Below are 20,352 nucleotides of genomic sequence, written 5' to 3' on the forward strand. Positions count from 1 at the left end.
TGGGGAGGAGAGGTGGGTGGTTAAGAAGCGGAACCTTAGAGCTGTGTTGTAATCATGTGCGTAAAGAAGGGTTAGGATGTGCCAAACATCCCAAGCAGGAAGCAGGCAAAGGAAGCAATGTGACTTCCTTTCTGCTAGGGATTCCCCTCTTGGGTTAAGTAGAAGGTCAAAAAAGATATAAAGTCCTTTTCCCAGAGTTAATAAAGCCCAAGGATAATGAGGATTCTAGGAGGTACAGTGGTTCTAAAATGTCAAACAGTGGTGCCCACATTGCTCTTTTCGTAAAGATAAAATAATGTCAAGGGTTTTCAAGGGGGAACAAATTAGGTCTCAAGTCTAATAGGGTATCAGGTGCCCTGTTACTTAAAAAATATTCATTAATGACAGACACTATATTGGAGAACAATCACAACAGGCAAAATTATATAGCTGCTTGGAGAATGACCCATGGTGGGGAATGGTAGCAGTAACCACAAACTGAAAACCATTTTATCTACTCTTGCATAATACCTACAACATTTTTCTTAGTATTTTGTATCTCACAACAGCACTTTAACATACATTATCTTATGTAAATGTAATTAAGGCTCTTCTGAATCATGGAAGTTTAAAAAGATTTTTCAGTTTACTCTTAAATTCATCAAATGAAGAGGCTCTCTTGCTTCTTATTTCTTTTACTTGCACTAACCTGGAGAACAATCAAGTCAAAGTCTCTACTAGGAACTGTCTTCCATTCATTGCTGGATCACGTGCTCCTATCTATTGCCTCCAAATAACTCTATCTGTTCAAGTGTTGTCCACCTAAACAAGGGGAAAGAGGAAAGACCCAGGGAGCTGCAATTGTTAATACTACTACTTCCTGTTGCAGAAATAACCAGTCACTTCCAGTCTTCGTCCATTTTAGGATACGCCTCTTCTAAAGTTCTGGCCATTCTTAGAAAACTCTCCTAAATCACTTGAAACAAATTTTCTTCATTTATTTAGATTACATTCTACAAAAGTCACTAACATATCCTGTACTCCACTTCTTCATGCCTTCAGGTGCTGCTTGGCTGGGAAAGAAATTTTTTCAACTTTCTGTACAGTTATCAGTCTTAAATAGTTCTTGTGGTTTTTCAAAGGCGCTCTTCATTTTTGTTTTTGTTTTTTTGCAGTACTGGAGATATAACCCAGGAGCATTCCAACACTGAGCCACACCCCAGTCCTTTTAAATTTTTGTTTTGAGACAGTGTGTCACTAAGGGGCAGAGTTGCAATCCTCCTGCCCAGCCTCCTGAGTTGCTGGGGTTAAAAGCATGAGCCACTGTCCCTGGCTCTTCAATCAGGTATGGTGGCAACTTGGGAGGCTGAGGCAGGAGGACCTTGAGTTTAAAGACAGCTTTAGCAATTTAGCAAGGTCCTAAGCAACTCATCGAGACCCTGTCTCTAAATAAAATATTAAAAAGGGCTGGGAATGTGGTTCAGTGGTTGAGCACCCCTGGGTTGAATCCCTGGTACCAAAAAAATAAAACAAAACTCTTCATCTGAAATCATTTTGTGCTGCCCTCAAAGTCTCAAATACAGATGAAAAAGCCTGTCATTCTTCTCCTTATCCCATGTATCCTCCACTTCCCTGTCATTCAAACACGTTTTAATTACTCTCTAATACTTCCTTTCTACTCATTATCACTATTTCTTGCAGTTTTCTCCTCTATCCCGCCTTCTTTCTTAAAATTTGAAATTGTTTTAATTAAAAGCTGGGTTTTTTGGCTATGCTTGTTTCTAAAAGACATCAGAATTGTTCAAGACTAAACAGCATTAAATTCACATTCTAGATATATACCTAGTCGTTGGCTCTGGGGGAACAGTCTTCGGAACTAAAAACAAACCACCTTTTTTAACCTTCGACATCAACACATAACTGAAGCTTAGCTTTTAAAAATTATTACTACATATACCTGGCTTCTGCCTCAAGAGGGCTCATGGCATATGCTTGAGTGCAACATCTCTAAGGGACAGTTGGTTCAGTCCTCTGGCTGATGGCACAACCAGAATTACTATTTAAGGCCATTAATACAACTTTTTGTATTAATAAGATCATAGCTGGTTGTCACATGACTGCTGAGAAAAACAGCCTCTGGACAAAACATAGCCTATTGGCCTGACTAAGGCACAGAATCTGACAGCACAGCACACTACTGCCTCCTCTGGCTGTTGCAGCAACACGTACCTCTTCATAATTTTTCGCCTCCACTCCATGCTTCATGTCTAGGATCACGAGTTGGTCAGGTATCCGCCCTGTTCCTGAGAAAGAAATCAAAAGAATCATTGTGCAGAATATTTAAAATTCCGGGAAATCACCCACCCACCTCCCTCTCCCTCACCCCTATCTTCTCAATAGAGGGAAACAGACACAACTCCTCCCCCTACTCAGCAGCAGAAAATTCCTGGCTCTGGCTAAAATCACAAACATTCCAGACAAAGCCTCTATCTGTGTGGGGTGCCGGAAAGCAAAGAGAACATGCTGCTGGCAAACATCTCTGAGCAGGCACGACATAAGATCCCGCTACTGGTACTACAGAGGAATAGAATAAGAGAAGAAAAAACACACAGGCTTTTCGAAATAAAAGTCACAACCCTGTGAAATTTAGTGGCATACAGATCAGTAGGGAGTGGGCACCACCTTAGGCTGAAAATGCATATTTCCCTATCTGAAAAGAAAGCCCTGTTAAATTTTGAGAGAAGGCCACACTCAGGATTACTGAGTACACACTAAGCTTGAATTATTTAACACGAACCTGAGTATCGAAAAGAATATAGGTTTTATCTAATATTCCATTTTAAGTCAAACATTCTGATCAATGCAAGGCCTACTTTAATAGATGAAAAAATGTTATAAGGCTATTCCCACTAAATCCTTAAAGGAGTTAGTAAAGCTGAATGAAAAAAAAAAAAAACTTACAGGAATTACAATTCTCAGGGATATTTCTTAGAAAGAAAATGTCTATGGGGATAATAGGGCCAATAACACAACATTTGTATTAGAAAAATTAATTTGATTCAGTGTGATCAAAAAGGAATTCTACGGTGGCACATGCCTGTAAAATCCTAGCTTCTCGAGAGGCTGAGGCAGAGAATAACAAGTTCAAGGCCTGCCTGGGCAACTTAGGAAGACTCTGTCTCAAAATAAAAAAAGGACTGGGTAGAGTGGCAGTGGTAGAGGTGCCTCTGGGTTTAATCCCTAGTCCTGCCCCCACCCCAATCTAACCTTTTATTTATTTTTTTTTTTTAGTTGTAGAAGGACATAATACCTTTATTTTATTTATTTATTTGTATGTGGTGCTGAAGATCAGACCTAGTGCCTCACATGCACTAGGTGAGTGCTCTACCACTGAGCCACAACCCCAGCCCCAAAATCTAACCTTAAATCACTGAGTGAGAGAGGAAAGGGAATGACTCAAAGAGCCCCAGGAAACCACTCACAAAAATTCCTTGGATTTCATCTATTATAAAAAGCTAAAAACCACCTTATGAAAGTAAGAGGGTTTAGAAAACAGTGCCACTTAACTACTGGGGTCCTTGAGCACAAAAGCCACAGAGAATGGTAATAACCTCTACTGCCTGAGAGACACTGGAGATTTTCTGAAATGGACTGAAATCAATTCAAAATTTACTCATGAACACCAGGTGTAGTGGTTCAAGCCTGTAATCCAAGTGGCTTGGGAGGCTGAGGCAGGAGGGTCACGAGTTCAAAGCTAGTCTCAACAAAAGCAAGGTGCTAAGCAATTCAGTGAGACCCTGTCTCTAATCAAATACAAAATAGGGTTGGGGATGTGGCTCAGTGGTTGAGTACCCCTGGGTTCAATCTCTGGTGAAGGGTTATGGAAAATAATATTCCTAAAAGACAGCCCCCCAGAAAAAACAGAGGGACAGTGTGGCTTGAGGGGAGGGAGGGGAAATTGGCCAAACATTAAACCTCTCTCAGTGCACCCTTTCCTAATAACAATGGCCCTAAACTTAGACGGTCCCCCATCGCAGATTAGCCCTAAATGGAGGCACAGCAAACATTGAAACTCTGGGAAACAATGGATCCCAGAGAAAGAACAATGAGTTTCAACCTTTTTACAACCACCCTCCTAAGTTAAAGTTTTAACCTGCACAACTAGCCCCTGACAGTCAAAACTGCACGTACACAGCTTCTAATAATTATGTCACTGTACCCTATAAAATCAAAATCTCCTCTGTAACTGACGGCTATTTTTCCCATCTGGAAAATGGGCCCCAATGGCACCCAAGTCCACGAAGGAATAAAGGCTTCTCTGAATCCCTTGAGGTCTGTCTCCCCTCCTTTTGTGCTTATATCTAGTACCAAATAAAAAATTAACTCCTTGAGCACATGCCTGTAATCTCAGGAACTCAGGAGCCTGAGGCAGGCATGAGGATTACAAGTTCAAGGCCAGAGTCTGCAACTTAGTGAGATCCTGTCTCAAAATAAAAAAGTTAAAAAAAAAAAAAAAGGTCTGGGGATGTGACTCAGGGGTAAAGCATCTCTGGGTTTACTCCTCAGTATCAAAAAAAAATAAAAAATAAAAATAAAAGAACCTCATTGAGAACTCACTGGGAGTTCTAGAACTGTGCTAGAGACTTTCAAAAGGTATAATATCTGCCTTCAAATAATTCAATGAGGATCTAGGACATCCATACACATAACAGCAAAGCACAGTAAAATTTTAAGCCAAAACAAATGGCTCAGGTAATCCCAGCTGTGAAGGAATGGTAAGAAGGGGAAGAGGTGAGTTGTAGACTGCCTTCGACTCTGGGTTCAATTCCTAGTACAAAAAAAAAAAAAAAAAAAAAAAGATGAAAGAAAGAAAAGGAAGTACTTGAAGACCTGAAGGCAAGACTTGAGCAGAATAGTCTAGACAGAAGGCAAAGCATGGAGAAAGGATCAGATAATGGAAATGAGTATGGCATGTTTAAAAGACAGTAAATAACTTCTTTTGGATAGACTAGAAAGATCAATTTGAAAGCAAGAGAAATACATAAAAATATTAAGAACAGACTAAGACACAGATGTCTTAAATCACAGATGTCTTCTGAGCATTGAACCAGCAATCTCTAAGCAAAACAAAACATGGCACCCAGAGTAATCTCTTCTCCCAAATCTGATGTGTAATCCTGATTATGACATTACCCATAGGAGATGTAATACAAACTTTTGCCTTTCTTTCTTCATTTAAAAAGCTTTGAAACACAAGTAGCTCCTAGGCCGACCTGGTTCAAATGATCAGATGTATTCTTTCTACTAGAATCTTCAGATTATCTCGTTTGTCACAGCACAGTATTAGGATTTTTCAAGCCTAAGTGAAACCACAAAACCACAAACCTCTGGCTGGTCTAATTTAAGACCATATAGTGTCTTGCATAGAAGAGTCAGCTTATTCCCTTAGCTGATATCATGGCCTTATCGGTCTCCTTTGTAAAAAAGACCCTTCCAGTAAATCTCTGCATTTGCCTGGAAAATGATACTCCCCCTTTTAATTAAAACTTTATTTTATTAGAGTAGTTTTAGGTTCAGAGCAAAATTGAGAGGAAGGTACACAGACTTCCCAATTCCCCTTACTCCTCCATGTGCATAGCCATCCCCATTATCCACATCTGCCTGAGTGGTATATCTGTTACAAATCATGCACCTACCCCACACTACATCATTATCACCCAAAGCCCATAGTTTACGTTAGGTTTCCTTTTGGCTTACCCTCCAATAGTGACACTGGGATCAATGTATAATAACATGTGTCCACTACAACAGTTTCACAAAGTTTTTTTTTTTTTTTTTTTGGCTTATATCTTTTTTTCCCATATTTTTATTGGTGCATTGTAATTATACATAATGGTGGCATTCATTGTTTCATATTCACACATACATACAATATAATAATCTGGTCAATATCATTTCTCATTATTTCCCCAATCCTGCCTCTTCTCACTCCAGTTGGTTCCTTTGTACTGGTCTCCCTTTGATCTTCATGAGATTCCCCATCCCCTTCTTTTCCTTTTTTCTCTCCCTTTTCCACATATGAAAGAAAGCATATGACCCTTGACTTCTGCTGAAAATAATGTTTTCAAGTTCTATTCATTTTCCTGAAAATGACATAATTTCATTTCTTATCATTGAATGAAACTCCACTTTGTATACATACTGAATTTTCTTTATTTATTCATCAGTTGGTAGACACCTGATCAAGTTCCATAACTTGGCTATTATGAATTGCACTACTATAAACATGGGTATACATGTATTGCTATAATATGCCCATATTAGTTCTTCTGAATAAATCCTGAGGAGTGGTATAGCTGGGTCATATGGTGGTTCCATTCCTAGTCTTTTGAGGAAACTCCATATTGATTTCCATAGTGGCTGTACTCATTTACAATTCCACCAATGGTGTAAAAGTGTTCCTTTTTCTCCACATCCTTTCCAGTATTTATAAATGCTTGTATTCTTTTCTTAAAATTTAATTTAATTTTTATTCTAATTATAGATGGACACAATACTTTTATTTATTTATTTTTGAATCCCAGGCCTCACACTTGCCAGGCAATTGCTCTACCACTGAGCTACAACTGAAACTGTGGCCCCTATTGTTTGTATTTTTTTTTTTTTTTTTGCAGTGTTGGGGATCGAACCCAGGACCTTGTGCATGCAAGGCAAGCACTCTACCGACTGAGCTATCTCCCCAGACCCATTGTTTATATTCTTCATGGCTGCCATTCAGACAGATAAAATCTCAGTGTAGTTTTGTTTTGCATTTCGCTAACTGCTAAAGATACTGAAAATTTTTTCATATATTTGTTGGCCATTTGTACTTCTTTTGAGAAATGCCTGTTTAGTTCATCCACCTATTTATTAATTGGGTTAAGTAATTTTTTTTTCTTTGTATATTCTGGATATTAATCCTGTAAGATGAGTAGCTAACAAAGATTTTTCTCCCATTTTGTAGGCTTACTCTTCACATTTTTAATTGTTTCCTTTGCTGTGCAAAAACTTTTTAATTTGATGTTGTCCATTTATTAATTCTTAGTATTATTTCCTGACCTTAGAAGTCCTATTGAGGATGTTGTTGCCTTTGCCTATATGTTGAAGTGTTGACCCTATATTTTCTTCTAGAAGTTGCAAAGTATAATTCCTAAGTCTTTGATCCATTTTTAGCTGACTTTTGTGCAGGATGTGATAAGGATCTCATTCTTCTACATATGGATAACCATTTTTCTAAGCTCCATTTGTAAAACGCTGACTTTTCTCCAATAAACGTTTTGGTACCTTTGTCAAGGATTGGATAACTATACCTGTGTGCCTTTGTCTGTATCTTTTAATCTGTTCCATTGTTCTGCGTGTTGGTTGTATGCTAGTATGATACAGTGTTTGTTAATATAGCTCAGAAATATAATTTGAAGTTGGATATCATGATGCCTTCCAGCATTGCTTTTTTGACATTAGAATTGCTTTTGTTATTCTGGATCTTTTGCTCTATCAAATGAATTTTAGGACTGTTTTTTTCAGTTCTGTGAAAAATGTTATTGGTTCACAAGGTATTTCATTGCCCTAAAAATCCTCTGTGCTCTACTTCATCAATCTTCTACTCCATCTACACAATCTTTCAGAAGATGTTACAAAGGCCATAAGACATCAAATCTCCATATTAGAATGAACGAAAACCAAATTGAAACTAGAAATCAAGTGCTGTCTATAGCAGAGCATACTACAGAGTTGGAGAAGATGCTCAATTCAAAGAAAGTTTTCTGATTACTTACCCTTGCTCTCAAAACATACTTCAAACATGTCATAATCTTCAGTGGTAAAAGCAAACTTCCCCTTGGATGCATCCTCCTTGGAGTATAGAATATGTCCAGCAGAATCTGTGATCTAAAATAAAATATAAGTAAGAGTAGAGAGCAAATAACAGGAAGGGTATTCATAGAAACTGGTAATAGAACAAGGCATTATCCATATAAGAGTTAATAATCTTTAGCAACATTACTATATTTCAACCATCCCCAAAGGTGAGACTGGATTAGAACATGAAATCTGAACACGATAATAAATGATAGTTAATCAAACAGTCTAACCACACTTGAGCCTAAACTCTGTTGCCTCTATAGGATGTCTTACCTTACCAAAAATTGATCCAGCAAATGGTCTTAGTGCTATAACTTGCATTTATTAGGGGAAAAAAAATCACATTTTATAAAAAGCGGAATTTGATCATTTGCTATAACGGAACATGGTACATATAAGGAAAGGGACAATTATCAAAAGAATACACAAGAAGGAAAAGATATATAAAAACACATTTCTTCTATAAAACAAATCCTGATGGGGCAGAGGTGAGAATGTGGAATGGGACAGAAGGTGTGCATGGAGAAAAACATCTGGGAGATCTATTCCAGCAAACTTCATGTCAATGGCTATACAGTGGGAGCAAGACATGGGGTATAAACAAAAAGTTTCTCCTAAAAGAGACATCCTGTGGACTGAGACAGACATAATTACCCTATGTACACGTATGATTACATGAATGGTGTGAATCTTCCTTGTACAACCATAGAAATGAAAAGTTGTACTCCATTCATGTACAATGAATCAAAAATGCAGTCTGTAAATTTTTTTTTTAATTCATTATAGAAAAAGTTAAAAAAGGAGCTGGGGAGATAGCTTAGTTGGTAGAGTGCTTGCCTTGCAAGCACAAGGCCCTGGGTTCGATCCCCAGCACCAAAAAAAAAAAAAAAAAAAAAAAGAGAGAGAGAGAGAGACATTCTTGGCTTTCTCAAATGATTATTCCTTCCTTGTAGGTACTGCTCCATTACTAAAGAATGGCCTACAGGTGCACATGCCTATAATCCCAGTGGCACTGAGAGGCTGAGGCCCTAAGCAACTTAGCAAGACCCTGTCTCAAATTAAAATAAAAAATGGCTTGGGGTATAGCCCAATGGTACAGCACCCCTAGTTTCAATCCCCAGTACTACCTTGGGGGGGGGGGAGAATGGCTTATACGCATAGATGAAGTGATATATATTACTAAGCAGATGGCCACATATAAAGCAAGGTATGATGTGGTAATTTAAAAGACTGGGTTCCAGGCTAAGAGTACATGGCTCTTAGCAAAAGGCACATTTCATCATCTAAGACAGGAAGCTACTTTGTAATGTGAAACATAAAAGCAGTGGCTTCATTAAATTAAGTTAGATGTTCTAATGTTATTTGTTAAAACAGAATTCTTCCAAAGAGGAAAGAAAAAAAAAAAAACAACCAAAAAATCTTTTATAGGTGAAACTATAAACAAGAAAAATGGAATAGTGCACATTTAAGCTTATATATTAAAAGCACTTTTTTTTTTCCTCCTGAAAGTGGGCATTAAACCAAGGGGTGCTTAATCATGGAGCCACATCCCCAGGCCTTCTTTTACTTTTTTTTTTGAGATAGGGTCTCACTAAGTCGCTTAGGCCTTGCTAAATTGCTGAGGCTGAGATCCTCCTGCCTCAGCCTCCCGAGCAGCTGGGATTACAGGTGTGTGCCACCCTGCTTGGGTAAAAGCACTTTTTTGTTTGGGTGGGGGCGGGGGGGGGTTACTGGGGACTGAACCCTGGGGCACTCAACCAACTGAGTCACATCCCCAGACCTTTTATTGCATTTTATTTAGAGACAGGGTCTCGCTGAGTCACTTAGGGCCTCACTAAGTTGCTGACGTTGGCTTTGAACTCGTGATCCTCCTGCCTCTGTCTCCCAAGCCACTGGGATTACAGGCATGAGCCACTGTGCCTGGCTAAAAGCACTTTTTAACAGTAGTTAATTCTGAATGGTAAGATTTCCCTTCATATTTTTATATTTTCTTTTAATTTTCCACAAAGGTATATATTGCTTTTGGTCAAATATAGTAATAAAGTTATTTCATTTTGGAAAAAATTCTTAGTAACTAAAAAAAGATTATCATTATTCAATATGAAAGATGTGTTATTGTAAAGGGTTTTATAGCACATCTTCTAAATTTCCTAATAACAGCAGTTAATATTAGTCCAGTGTTTCTGCCATCCAGTATCATTGATTAATTTATCACACATTGACGATACTTGATCTGTGCTGGTCACAGGGTAAAAGGATGAGTAAGACAGTTTCTATCTTCAAAGAGTTTAAGAATCTAAATAAGGATAGAGAATATAAAACAATACAGCTTCATTTTAGTTTGGATTTGCATTTCCCTGATTATTAATGATGATGGACACCTTTCATATATATGCTGGCTATTTGTACAAGGTGATGGAACATATTAATGAACTTGATTGTGGCAATCACTTCACAATGTATATCAAAACATCACATTGTACACTTTGAATATATATAATTTCTATTTATCAATTATATCAAAGTGAAGCAGAAAAAAAAAAAAGAGACAGCTTTGTTGCAATGTAAAGAGCACACTATGAGAGAGAAGCACAAGTGTCATGCGATTACAGAAGGTCAGAGTGAGTGTACACTGGAATGAGTAACATGAACTGAATCCTAAAGGATGAATCTCCATCAAGGGAAGAAGAGGGATAAGGACATTTAGGACACAAAAGATAGCAAATATGAAGGCCTTGGTTGGAATACATAGAAGACTCGAAAGAATAACAGAGTCAGTACAAATCAGAGAGGTGAGAATCTTCTTAAGTGGTACACAACACTCTTCAGACCACATTCCCCACTAGAGAGATGAGCAGGCAATGGGAAGGTAAAGAACTTGAAGTCAGTAACATCTAAACAGTCTTCCACGGAAAAGTCATCTCCGAAGATTCATAAAGGTCTCTTATTCATGAGATATTTTTTCTAACTAATCAACTAAAAGAAAAGAATAAAAAAGAACTACTTGAGAATCCTGGACACACACATATTAAAAGCAAAAGAGTCTGGGAACTAATCAAATCCCAAAGTAATGTGTAGTCACCAGTGTTGTTCCCGTCCTTCCTTTCCTCAGAATCACTTCTTGCTCTGCAGTCCCCAAAAAGCACAATGATAACACTTAAGAACAAGAAGAAGTTCAAAAATGGAGACTGTAGGAATAACAGATTTTTTGCATTCCAACTGATGTGAAACCCCTAATTTGAATTTGGCTCCTATGAATGAAGCTGCAGACGACACAGAACTTCTCCTAGGCAAATTTGGGTAAAAGAAGGTTCTAGACTTGCTCACTGTACTAGCTTAACTGTTAAGAGAGAAGGCATGAATTACAGATTGCTAGAAATATTTAAACGTTAAGTGAAACCAGTAGAGGACAGCAGAGAATGGGCATCAAGGTTAGAGCACTGAACAGTCATCATAGATTTTATCATCTCCACTCTCAGGTAAGAAAAGAGATCAGGTCATCGTCCTAGGACAAACAACTCAATTTAACAGGGTTTACAAGATTTGGCACACATCTGCTCAACCACCTTATTTCCTGGAAGAACAGATTATGATCTCTTTATTTTCTCCTAAGATATTGAAAGTGTCCTTTAAAAAAATTACTTTTTAAATTTAAGGAGAAGAATCTCTCTAGATCGTAAAGGTGCTTAAGTGCAGATCGTAAAAGTCTTATTAAGGCACTGGTAAAAACCCTTGGGCTGGGAATGTAGCTCAGTGATAAAGTGTGTGCTTGGCATACCCAAGGCCCTGGGTTTAATCCCCAGAACCACAGGACAGGAAAACAAAACAACAACAACAACAAAAACATCCTGCATAGTGTGCTCTGTGAAATGAATTAACAAGTATTGCAAGGCATGGTGGCACATGCCTGCAATTCCAGCAGCTCAGAAGGTTAAGGCAGAGGATCATGAACTCAAGGTCAGCCTCAGCAAACTTAGTGAGAACCTAAACAACTCAGGGAGACCCTGTCTCTAAAAGTCTGCCATGTTTTTCTGAAAGACTCCAGAACAATCCATACCTCCTACTGGTACGTACAAGAAGTAAAAATTGTTTAAACTGTCCTCTTCTGTATTATACTAAGAAACTTCAGTGAAGGAAGAACCATTTTCTTTGTTCAATGACATCTGAAAATTATTTGTGATTCACCTTAGGGTAAAGACTTAAATGCATCACTAGAGTCTGAAGGCAAAAGACCCAACCCATTGCAGTTTTCTATCAGCATGAATTGACCCAGAAATTGTGTACAACAATGCTCACGGTTCCCTCAGGACCTCCCATTTTTATACTCCCTATAACCTTTAGCTGACTCTATGTGATAGTATTAATTTGGATAATTTAGAAATCCAGGCAGGTAACTTGATAACTGAATTTTTAGGTTGGGCTAACTAATATGACTACTGGATCCTAAGATTTTTCAAAAAATCTATAGGGTTCCCATCTAGTTAATATAACTTTGCAGTTATTTAAGAACAAAATCATTTGTTAAAAAAAAAAAATCATATCCTCTAACCCCAACATCATTACACACACCAGCAAGTAGCTAAAATTAGGGAACAGGAAACTGGGCCAAACACAATGAGTAACCTGAGTTGGCAAAGTCTAATAGGTTTAAATAATGGTTTTAATTTCCTTTAATTAAATGTTCTGATTATAGCCAAGTATGGTGGCATATGCCTGTAATCCCAGTGACTAGGAAGGCTGAGGCAGGATGATACTAAGTTTGAGGTCAGCCTCAGCAATTTAGCAAAACCTTCAATAACTAAGACCCTGGCTCAAAAAAAAAAAAAAAAAAAAAGGGCTGGAGATACAGATGTAGCTCAATTGTAGGCACTACAAAGGCTGGAGATGGTAAGGTGCCCCTGACTTCAACCCCTAGTACGAACAACAACAAAAAAGTTCTGATTACAGATCACCTTGAAAGATAGATAACCTGTTTTTTTCAAGAATTGAGAGATTTTATTTTTTCTTCTTAAATTCTACTAGAAAACTATGCTAAATGATTGATGCTTTCAACTATAATAGCAAATCCTTAAAGGAGTCTTTTAATAATAAAAATACCTGCAATATTTATCATGAAGTTCTTCATTGAACAAAGGTGATATTCAGCTATAAACCTGACATCAAGGAATAGGAAATAATAAGAGTTTGTTTTTAGATAACACTTCTGAAGAAAAGCAAACCAAGGTTCACAACTTAAAAAGTAGGGGGAAAGTGTTAATTATATATGTAGAGTAGATGATGTCAAGATTATATGCATACTCACACTGAAACTGTCAAATAAGTGAGAAGAGGTCACTGGGAAAATAAACTCATTTAGAATTAGATTTTCTTGGACCATTCCAGGCAGTGGCTTGAATTATTTCCTAAGCAGGTACTGCTCCTGAAGTTCTATTCCTTTACCAAACAGTCAAGGATCTTGAAGTAGCTTAGGCCAATAAAGCAGTTAGGAACAGAGTTCACAAAGGAAGAAACCAATAAGTGTTTCAGAGTCTGAAGTCAACAAATGATATCTGCACAATAAATAAAATGTGGCTCTAAGTTTCTGGAAGCCAAGATTAAAAGACTAAAAAAAGAAATAAGCTGGGTTACACATCATTTGTTTTCTGATGAAAGCTCACGAATTTATCTCAGGGACAATTTTCCTGGAACTAACATGAACAACAATTTAGCAGGAAGGTCCTTGTCATTTTCAAACATGGTCTTGCTAAAGATACAGATACAGTTTCAGACCGGCTCTGTATAGATGAAAGGCCTGGGCTAATGCACAGCTGGGACCTGGAGGCAGTATACCACCAGCCCCAAGCCCTGGTTCTCTCTCCTGTCCCTCCACTACCACTTTCCTCCCCATCCCAGCCCACTCCTACTGTTCATTGGATTCAGCCTTACTCTAAAGCTGCAAGAAGGATGGGCCTACTTTTGGCCACTTGTTGCTACAAGTGTATTGGGGGGGATACTAGGAAAAGATGTCTTAGTATTACTGTCCACCTAGATCTTCGTTTTTAGTACGACTTACTCTCCAATGAGGACTCCTTGAAGAAATAGCAGATGCCAGGACTGCTAGCTAGGGCTGAGGTGGGAAATGCACCAGATGAGCTGGAGCATTTTGTAGTGCCAGAAAGGAAATGCTCAAAAGAAAAAAAAGTAAGAACGTGGAAATGTTAAAGAGACACAGGAACTAACCAAGAGCTCCCAATGGCCAAAGCTGAAACAACTTAACAACAAAACAAAGCAGTAGTGGATTATAACCCCAAGTATACATTTATACCAGTATGGTATAAATGACTGAATAAATAAGTTGGGAATGGGAGACAAGTCTCTCAATTTATATAAATACTGGATATTCAAGGTAAAGTGTAACTCCCCACTCTTTAAGTGTGGGATGCACAAAATAACTTCCTTCCAAAGAACACAGAGTAAAGAAAATAACTTCACAGTGGATAAACCTGACAAATACTGTTAGCCAGATGCTCAAAGTCAAAATAAACAGTGATAAGTAATGCTAACATGATGTGATGAAAATGACACTTGACCTCCTAAAACCCATTCTTACCTTGAGAAAAATCATCATATCCAATTAGAGAGCACCTACAACATACTGTAATACTTGTACCCCTCAAACACACAAGGTCATCAAAAACAAGAAAAGTCTGAGAAACTAAGAGGCACCCAAAGAAATATGAGTAAATATAATGTATCCAAGATGGGATCCTACAACACAAAAATGACTTTCCAAAAACCAAAACAAACAAAAAAACCCAGCCTATGGAAATCTGAATTAAGTATGGAATTTAGTTAGTAATAATGTAGCAAGATTGTTTCACTGGCCATGACTGATGTACCATACTAATATGAGAAGTTAATGACAGGATATTGGGTACAGGGTGAATGGGAACCATATTATGTTCACTATTTTCTGTAAATTCAAACAATTCTAAAATAAGTTTTAAAAAATATCCAGGGAGCTGGGTAGGGTGGTGCAGGCCTATAATCCCAGCAATTTGGGAGGCTAAGGCAGGAGGACATCAAGTTCGAGGTCAGTCTCAGTAATTAGTGAAGCACTAAGCAACTTAGCAAGACCCTGTCTCAAAAGAAAAAATAAAACAGGCTGGGTATGTGCCTCAGTTGTTGAATTCCTCTGGTTTCGATCCCTGGTAACAAAAACAAAATATCCAGACAGATGAAATCAAACACAAATACACATGCACACATCTCTAGAGTCTCAAATTTAGTCTACTCAGAGTTCTGCAAGGCAACAAGCATTTTCACATACCTTTCATGAAGTACATGCAATAGTTCATTGACTAGTCTTTACCTACTCTCATAAAATGACACATGCGCCCCGTGTGATGGTACATGCCTGTAATCCCAGTGATTTAGGAGGCTGAGGCAGGAGATGGATTGCAAATTGAGGCCAGCCTCAGCAATTTTGAGAGACCCTCAGCAATTTAGCAAGACCCTGTCTCAAAAAATAAAAAGAGCAGGGTATGGTGATCCCAGTGACTTGGGAAGTTGAAACAGGAGTACACCAAGTTCAAGGCCAATCTCAGCAACTTAGTGAGACCCTAAGCAATTTAGTAAGACCCTGTCTCCAAATTAAAAATAAAAAAGGGCTAAGGATGGGGTTCAGTGGCTAAGCACCCTTAGGTTCAATCCCTAGTACCAAAAAATAAGAATTAAAAATAAAAAAGTAGAGAGGACTGGGGATAGAGCTCAGTACTAGACTGCCCCTGGGTTCAATCTCTAGTACCTAAAAAATAATAAAATAACATAACATATGAACCATAGGGGAGGTGGCAAGTCTGGTTTCCTATTGGCACAGGGCATGATCGCTTTCATTTGCTGAGTTAGCACCATACCATCACCCAAGAATATGTTTCTCTGACTCACTTTTAAAACCCCCCCAAATAACAACGTTTTTGCTGGGAGCAGCAGAAGTCAGTTTGAAGCTTTGGTGTAGCTGGTAGAGATTGAAGATATAATTTCCTTCAAACAACTCCAACCCACATTTGTATTCTTCAGGTTATGATCAATCTGTAGAATAATACTAAGCATACAACTATTTAAGAATAACCACAACCTTGTAGTGTTCTGACAATTAGAAGCTCTGATATGGAATAAAAATGAACTGAAACAAAAACAATAGCCTTCTCTCTGACAGCATAGCATAGTAATTAAAATGGACGGTTCTAGAGTCTAACTCTGTGCTCCAATCACAGCTGTGCCATTTAATAGGTGTAAAGTCTTGGGCCTGTTCCTTAATCTCTCTGTGCCTCATTTGCAAAATAAGGACAAAGCTGTAGGTACATCAGAAGATTACTGTGACGATTATTAAACGTAATGCAGTTGAGGACCTGGAACTGTGTCAGTCATATAACTAGCACTCATAAGATGTTACTATTATTAGAGTAACTGTTAGCATTATTGCTATTATAATCATTAGTGATAACTCAGAACTCTATAAACATTTAGGTCCTTAACCACACTTTCAATGTAACAGTACTAATAGATAGCAAACTAGATAAAAGTATGCTTTATTGACCAGGGATGAGTAGGGCCTGAATGGTTACTGCATGGAAACAGAGAGAAAAACAGAAAAAGGTAAATTCTCAAGAAAGCAGCAGCAAGATTTAGAAACTGAAGGGATATAAAATGCTTAACAGAGCAAGTATTCGATCCTTTCATCTGACAAAAAGGATTACTATAAGGACTCCAAGATGTCTCCAGCATTCCCTGCATGTGGTTTTTCAACTGATAAGGAATAACCACATAAGGATCCACATGAGACATGAGGGAGGACTGTGTATGCATATGTAATGATCAGGGTTGTGGATGTATATGTTTTATTTGGTGAGAGTTCATAAGTGAGTCTTGATTCAACAGGCCTATTACCTAAGATATAGAAAAGCAGAAAGAATACCAACTTACTAAAGAGGCTTGAGTTTTAGGCTAGGAAAATAATATCAGAAACACTTTCTAACATCTACCACAAGGCTTGGGGTAGTAACTCAGCAGTAGAACACTTGCCTAGCATTCATGAAGCCCTAGATTCTATGCCTAGCACTGCAAAAATAAAATAAAATAAATAAATAAAAACAAAAGGGCTCAACAAGTCATCCCTCTATCTCAAAATAAAGACCATGGACAACTCTGATGGCCTAGTCATTATATTTAATGGGCATAAAATGAATTTACCCTGATCTTTCAATCAAGAGCAAGTACAGTCTATCAACTGCCTTCCTGAAATCAAAGGATCACATCTAGATTTTACCCAGAAAAAAGTCAAAATTATAAAGTCAAATTTATAAAGCCCACAAGCAGAGTTTAACAACATCAAGTTCTTTCAAATTTCTAACACAATTCAGTAATGACATAGCACAGCACAGAAGTATTGCTTAAGCTAAAATATGATCAAAGAGGCTGGGAAGCTTTTTGTACAAGTGTAGAGAACCCGAAATGGAAAATTTCCAGGCACTGGTAAGATAATGGATAGATGCTCTCTTCCTGCTTCTATCAGCATTTGCTACATTAACTTAACACAGGCAATACGTCATGCTTGACTGAGGAGCGGAGGGTGGCAAGGAAGAAAAGGGGGAGAAAGAGAAGGGGAAGGGAAGGGAATGAGAAGGAAAAACCAGTTGCTGCCTTAACAACCCTAGTGTGGGGGTGAAGCCAGATCAAATGTTTTTTTTCATACTGTTCCAAAGTTATTTACGGTAAAAACCTCCAGCATGACCCCTTTTAGGCACAAACAAAGTCTTGTTCTTCTTAACAACTAGTCCCTTGATTTCCCACACATTATGTTAAACAATGAGGTTGGGGGCACAGGATAAAGCAGATGACATCAACCTCCCTCAAGCTTGAGTCTTGTTTGGGAGACCAAATTCTGGTCTGTGGGCCAGCTGGCTGATTTCACAGAGGGCTCTACTGTCTCAGCTGCCAGGCTGCGTTATGAATATGGGGGCACAGCTTAGCATCAACCGCCAGCCAGCAATTCACACCAGAAACAGCACAGAAGTCACTGCACCCCTCTAGGTTACCTTATAAGTCTGTTTCACTCCTAGAAATTACACCGAGTCTTCAGAAGTTCCCATAAAGACGTGGTATAGCAATTTCAAGTCAAAGTAGTCTCCTCTAGATCAATTCAACAGGGAAAGGTGTGGACAACCATTTACTGAATAAGGTTTAAATGAAGTAAAATCCTTTAACTTTACAGACAAGGAAATACAAGGTCAGGTTTTAATTAAAAGCTAGAATTTGCTTGTTTGAGACTAAGTCTCACAATATTGCGCAGGCTGTCCTCCAAATCATCATCCTCTTGCCTCAGTCTCCAGAGTAGCTGAAATTATAGGCTTGTACCACTGCCTAGCTAAAGCTAGAAATTTTTTATATAAGACAAAAACAAAAAACAAAAACAAAAACAAAACAAAACAAAAACGCAAAACACCCTAGATTTTAACTCAATAAAATGTTAAGTACTGAACTATCTATTCCACTGGACAATAGTCACATTAAATATAAACTTGGAAAGACTGTATTTTTCTCCCAATAAAAAGAGATCAGCCTGCATAGGGGTCCCCATGGCAGTCATTGATAAAAAAGACAGATACATTGCAGGCGGGGTGGGGGGAGGCAGGTTTGAGGGATTGAACCAGGGGCTCTCTACCATGGAGTGACATTCCCAGTCTTTTTCTTTTTGAGACAGGATCTTACTAAGTTGCCCAGGTTTGTCCTTGAGCTTGTGATCCTCCTGCCTCAGCTCCTCAGTTGCTGGGGTTACAGATGGGTACAATGCACCTGGCCCAAGGATAGCTATTTTGAAAAATGAGCAAGAAGCATCCCATTTTTTCTCATCTTCAATATAGAAAAGCCCTCAGTAATACTGAGTAATAATAAGCTGAAATATAATCACCATCCCCACTTTGAAAACTGTAGCATATATAGTATCTTTCCATATAGCTTTGGTGAGGGGGAAGAAATCATAAGCCATGGCTTCCCAACTGCTAGTTTGCTTCTTCATAATTTTTAAGTCTTAAACTGTGGGTAGGCCTATGACTCAAGGCTGATTTTTTCAAATGATCTGTTTGTCTTTAAGATCACTGGGAAGGACTAAGGCAGTAACTGGGCATAATATCCAAATTTAAAAACTCATAATTAGCAAAAGAATTGTTAATTAGTATTAACACTTCTGAAATGACAATGAGGAAAAAAACCTAGTCTGAATAATTAGTTAGAAGATGATAAATTATTTAAATTATTACCATTGGCCTTTTCTTTCCTTTATGATAATGATTATAATAACTCTTTCCAACTTTTCTGTAATCTATTTCTAAGGTACAAATCACCCTCATACAACTTGTGTCAGGCCTTAAAATTAACTCATCTCCATATTCCACTATTAACCAGGATTCTAAGTAAGAAACAGTAGTGGTTTACTACTATTCAGGTATCACCTAGTCCTAATGAAAATGCATTTTTTTGTTTTGTTTAGTTTGGTTTGGTACCAGAGATTGAACCCAGGGGCACTTATTCACTGGACCACATCCCCAGTCCTTTTTCATATTTTATTTAGAGGCGGGGTCTCTCTAATTTGCTTTAGGGTCCCACTAAATTGATGAGGCTGGTTTTGAACTTATGATCCTTCTGCCTCGGCCTCCCAAGTCGCTGGAATTATAGGCGTACGCCACTGCACATGATGAAAATGAAGTTTTTCAAATTCAAAATTAAGAAAGCTGATTCTGAGTTCCTACAGAAGGCTTTATTATCTACCTGATGTGATGGGGTAACTTCCACATTAAGGATGAATGACAATTTGATACTTCCTGCTTCAATTTTGTGCAGCAAAATCTTTATAGCTGATAATATTGAACCCAACTTAACCTCATTTTATGAAGAGTAAGGAAAAGAGGCACGGGGTAGACACAGTTGGAAACCTCAATATGAAATGCATCTCTGACAGGTCTGAAGCAGCAATCTTTGCAGCAAAAGCCCTCCCATCATTTTCCATCATTTGTCTCTATGTTCAGAGGATCTCCCTAACTACTCAAATGCTCTTTACCCGGTCAATCATTCCCTACCCCAGTCACCTGGCTTTTCACTACCTGAAGTTGTGTTTTTGGTTTTTTATTTTCCCTCTTTTTAAGCTTTTTGTCTTTGCTCCCCACTAAAGTTCAAGAACCTTGTCCCCTATTCATTCCCAATTCCCAGCCAGGTCTGGCACATAGTAAATATTAAATAAATATTTGTTGAATAAATGGAAGACTCACAAACAAAATGCTTGAAATTTTTTTCATTAAAATATCATATGGGAAGAAGGGAATACATTTTTTTTTTAAATTTCATATCTGGTCACTTCAATGACCTGTGTCAGATGAGCAATTCAAATTTTATTCAACAGAGGAAAACAAAAAGTATTCACATCTGTAAAGTTCCATAATG

The 20,352-nt window shown here is 38.0% G+C and overlaps 1 protein-coding gene across 1 annotated transcript in view; it reads right to left on the reverse strand.

The window, feature by feature from the left end:
* The window catches only part of Tmed10 (transmembrane p24 trafficking protein 10), a 37,748-nt gene that overhangs the window by 11,114 nt on the left and 6,282 nt on the right, over window positions 1-20,352 (reverse strand). Inside the window, exons 2-3 of the mRNA XM_047539594.1 lie at window positions 7,794-7,905; window positions 2,209-2,282 (exon numbers count right to left, since the gene is read on the reverse strand). Of these exons, the coding sequence (XP_047395550.1) occupies window positions 2,209-2,282; window positions 7,794-7,905 (186 nt within the window). The remainder of the gene's footprint in view (window positions 1-2,208; window positions 2,283-7,793; window positions 7,906-20,352) is intronic.

Source organism: Sciurus carolinensis, chromosome 2, assembly GCF_902686445.1.
Source record: "Sciurus carolinensis chromosome 2, mSciCar1.2, whole genome shotgun sequence".
Lineage (NCBI taxonomy): Eukaryota > Metazoa > Chordata > Mammalia > Rodentia > Sciuridae > Sciurus > Sciurus carolinensis.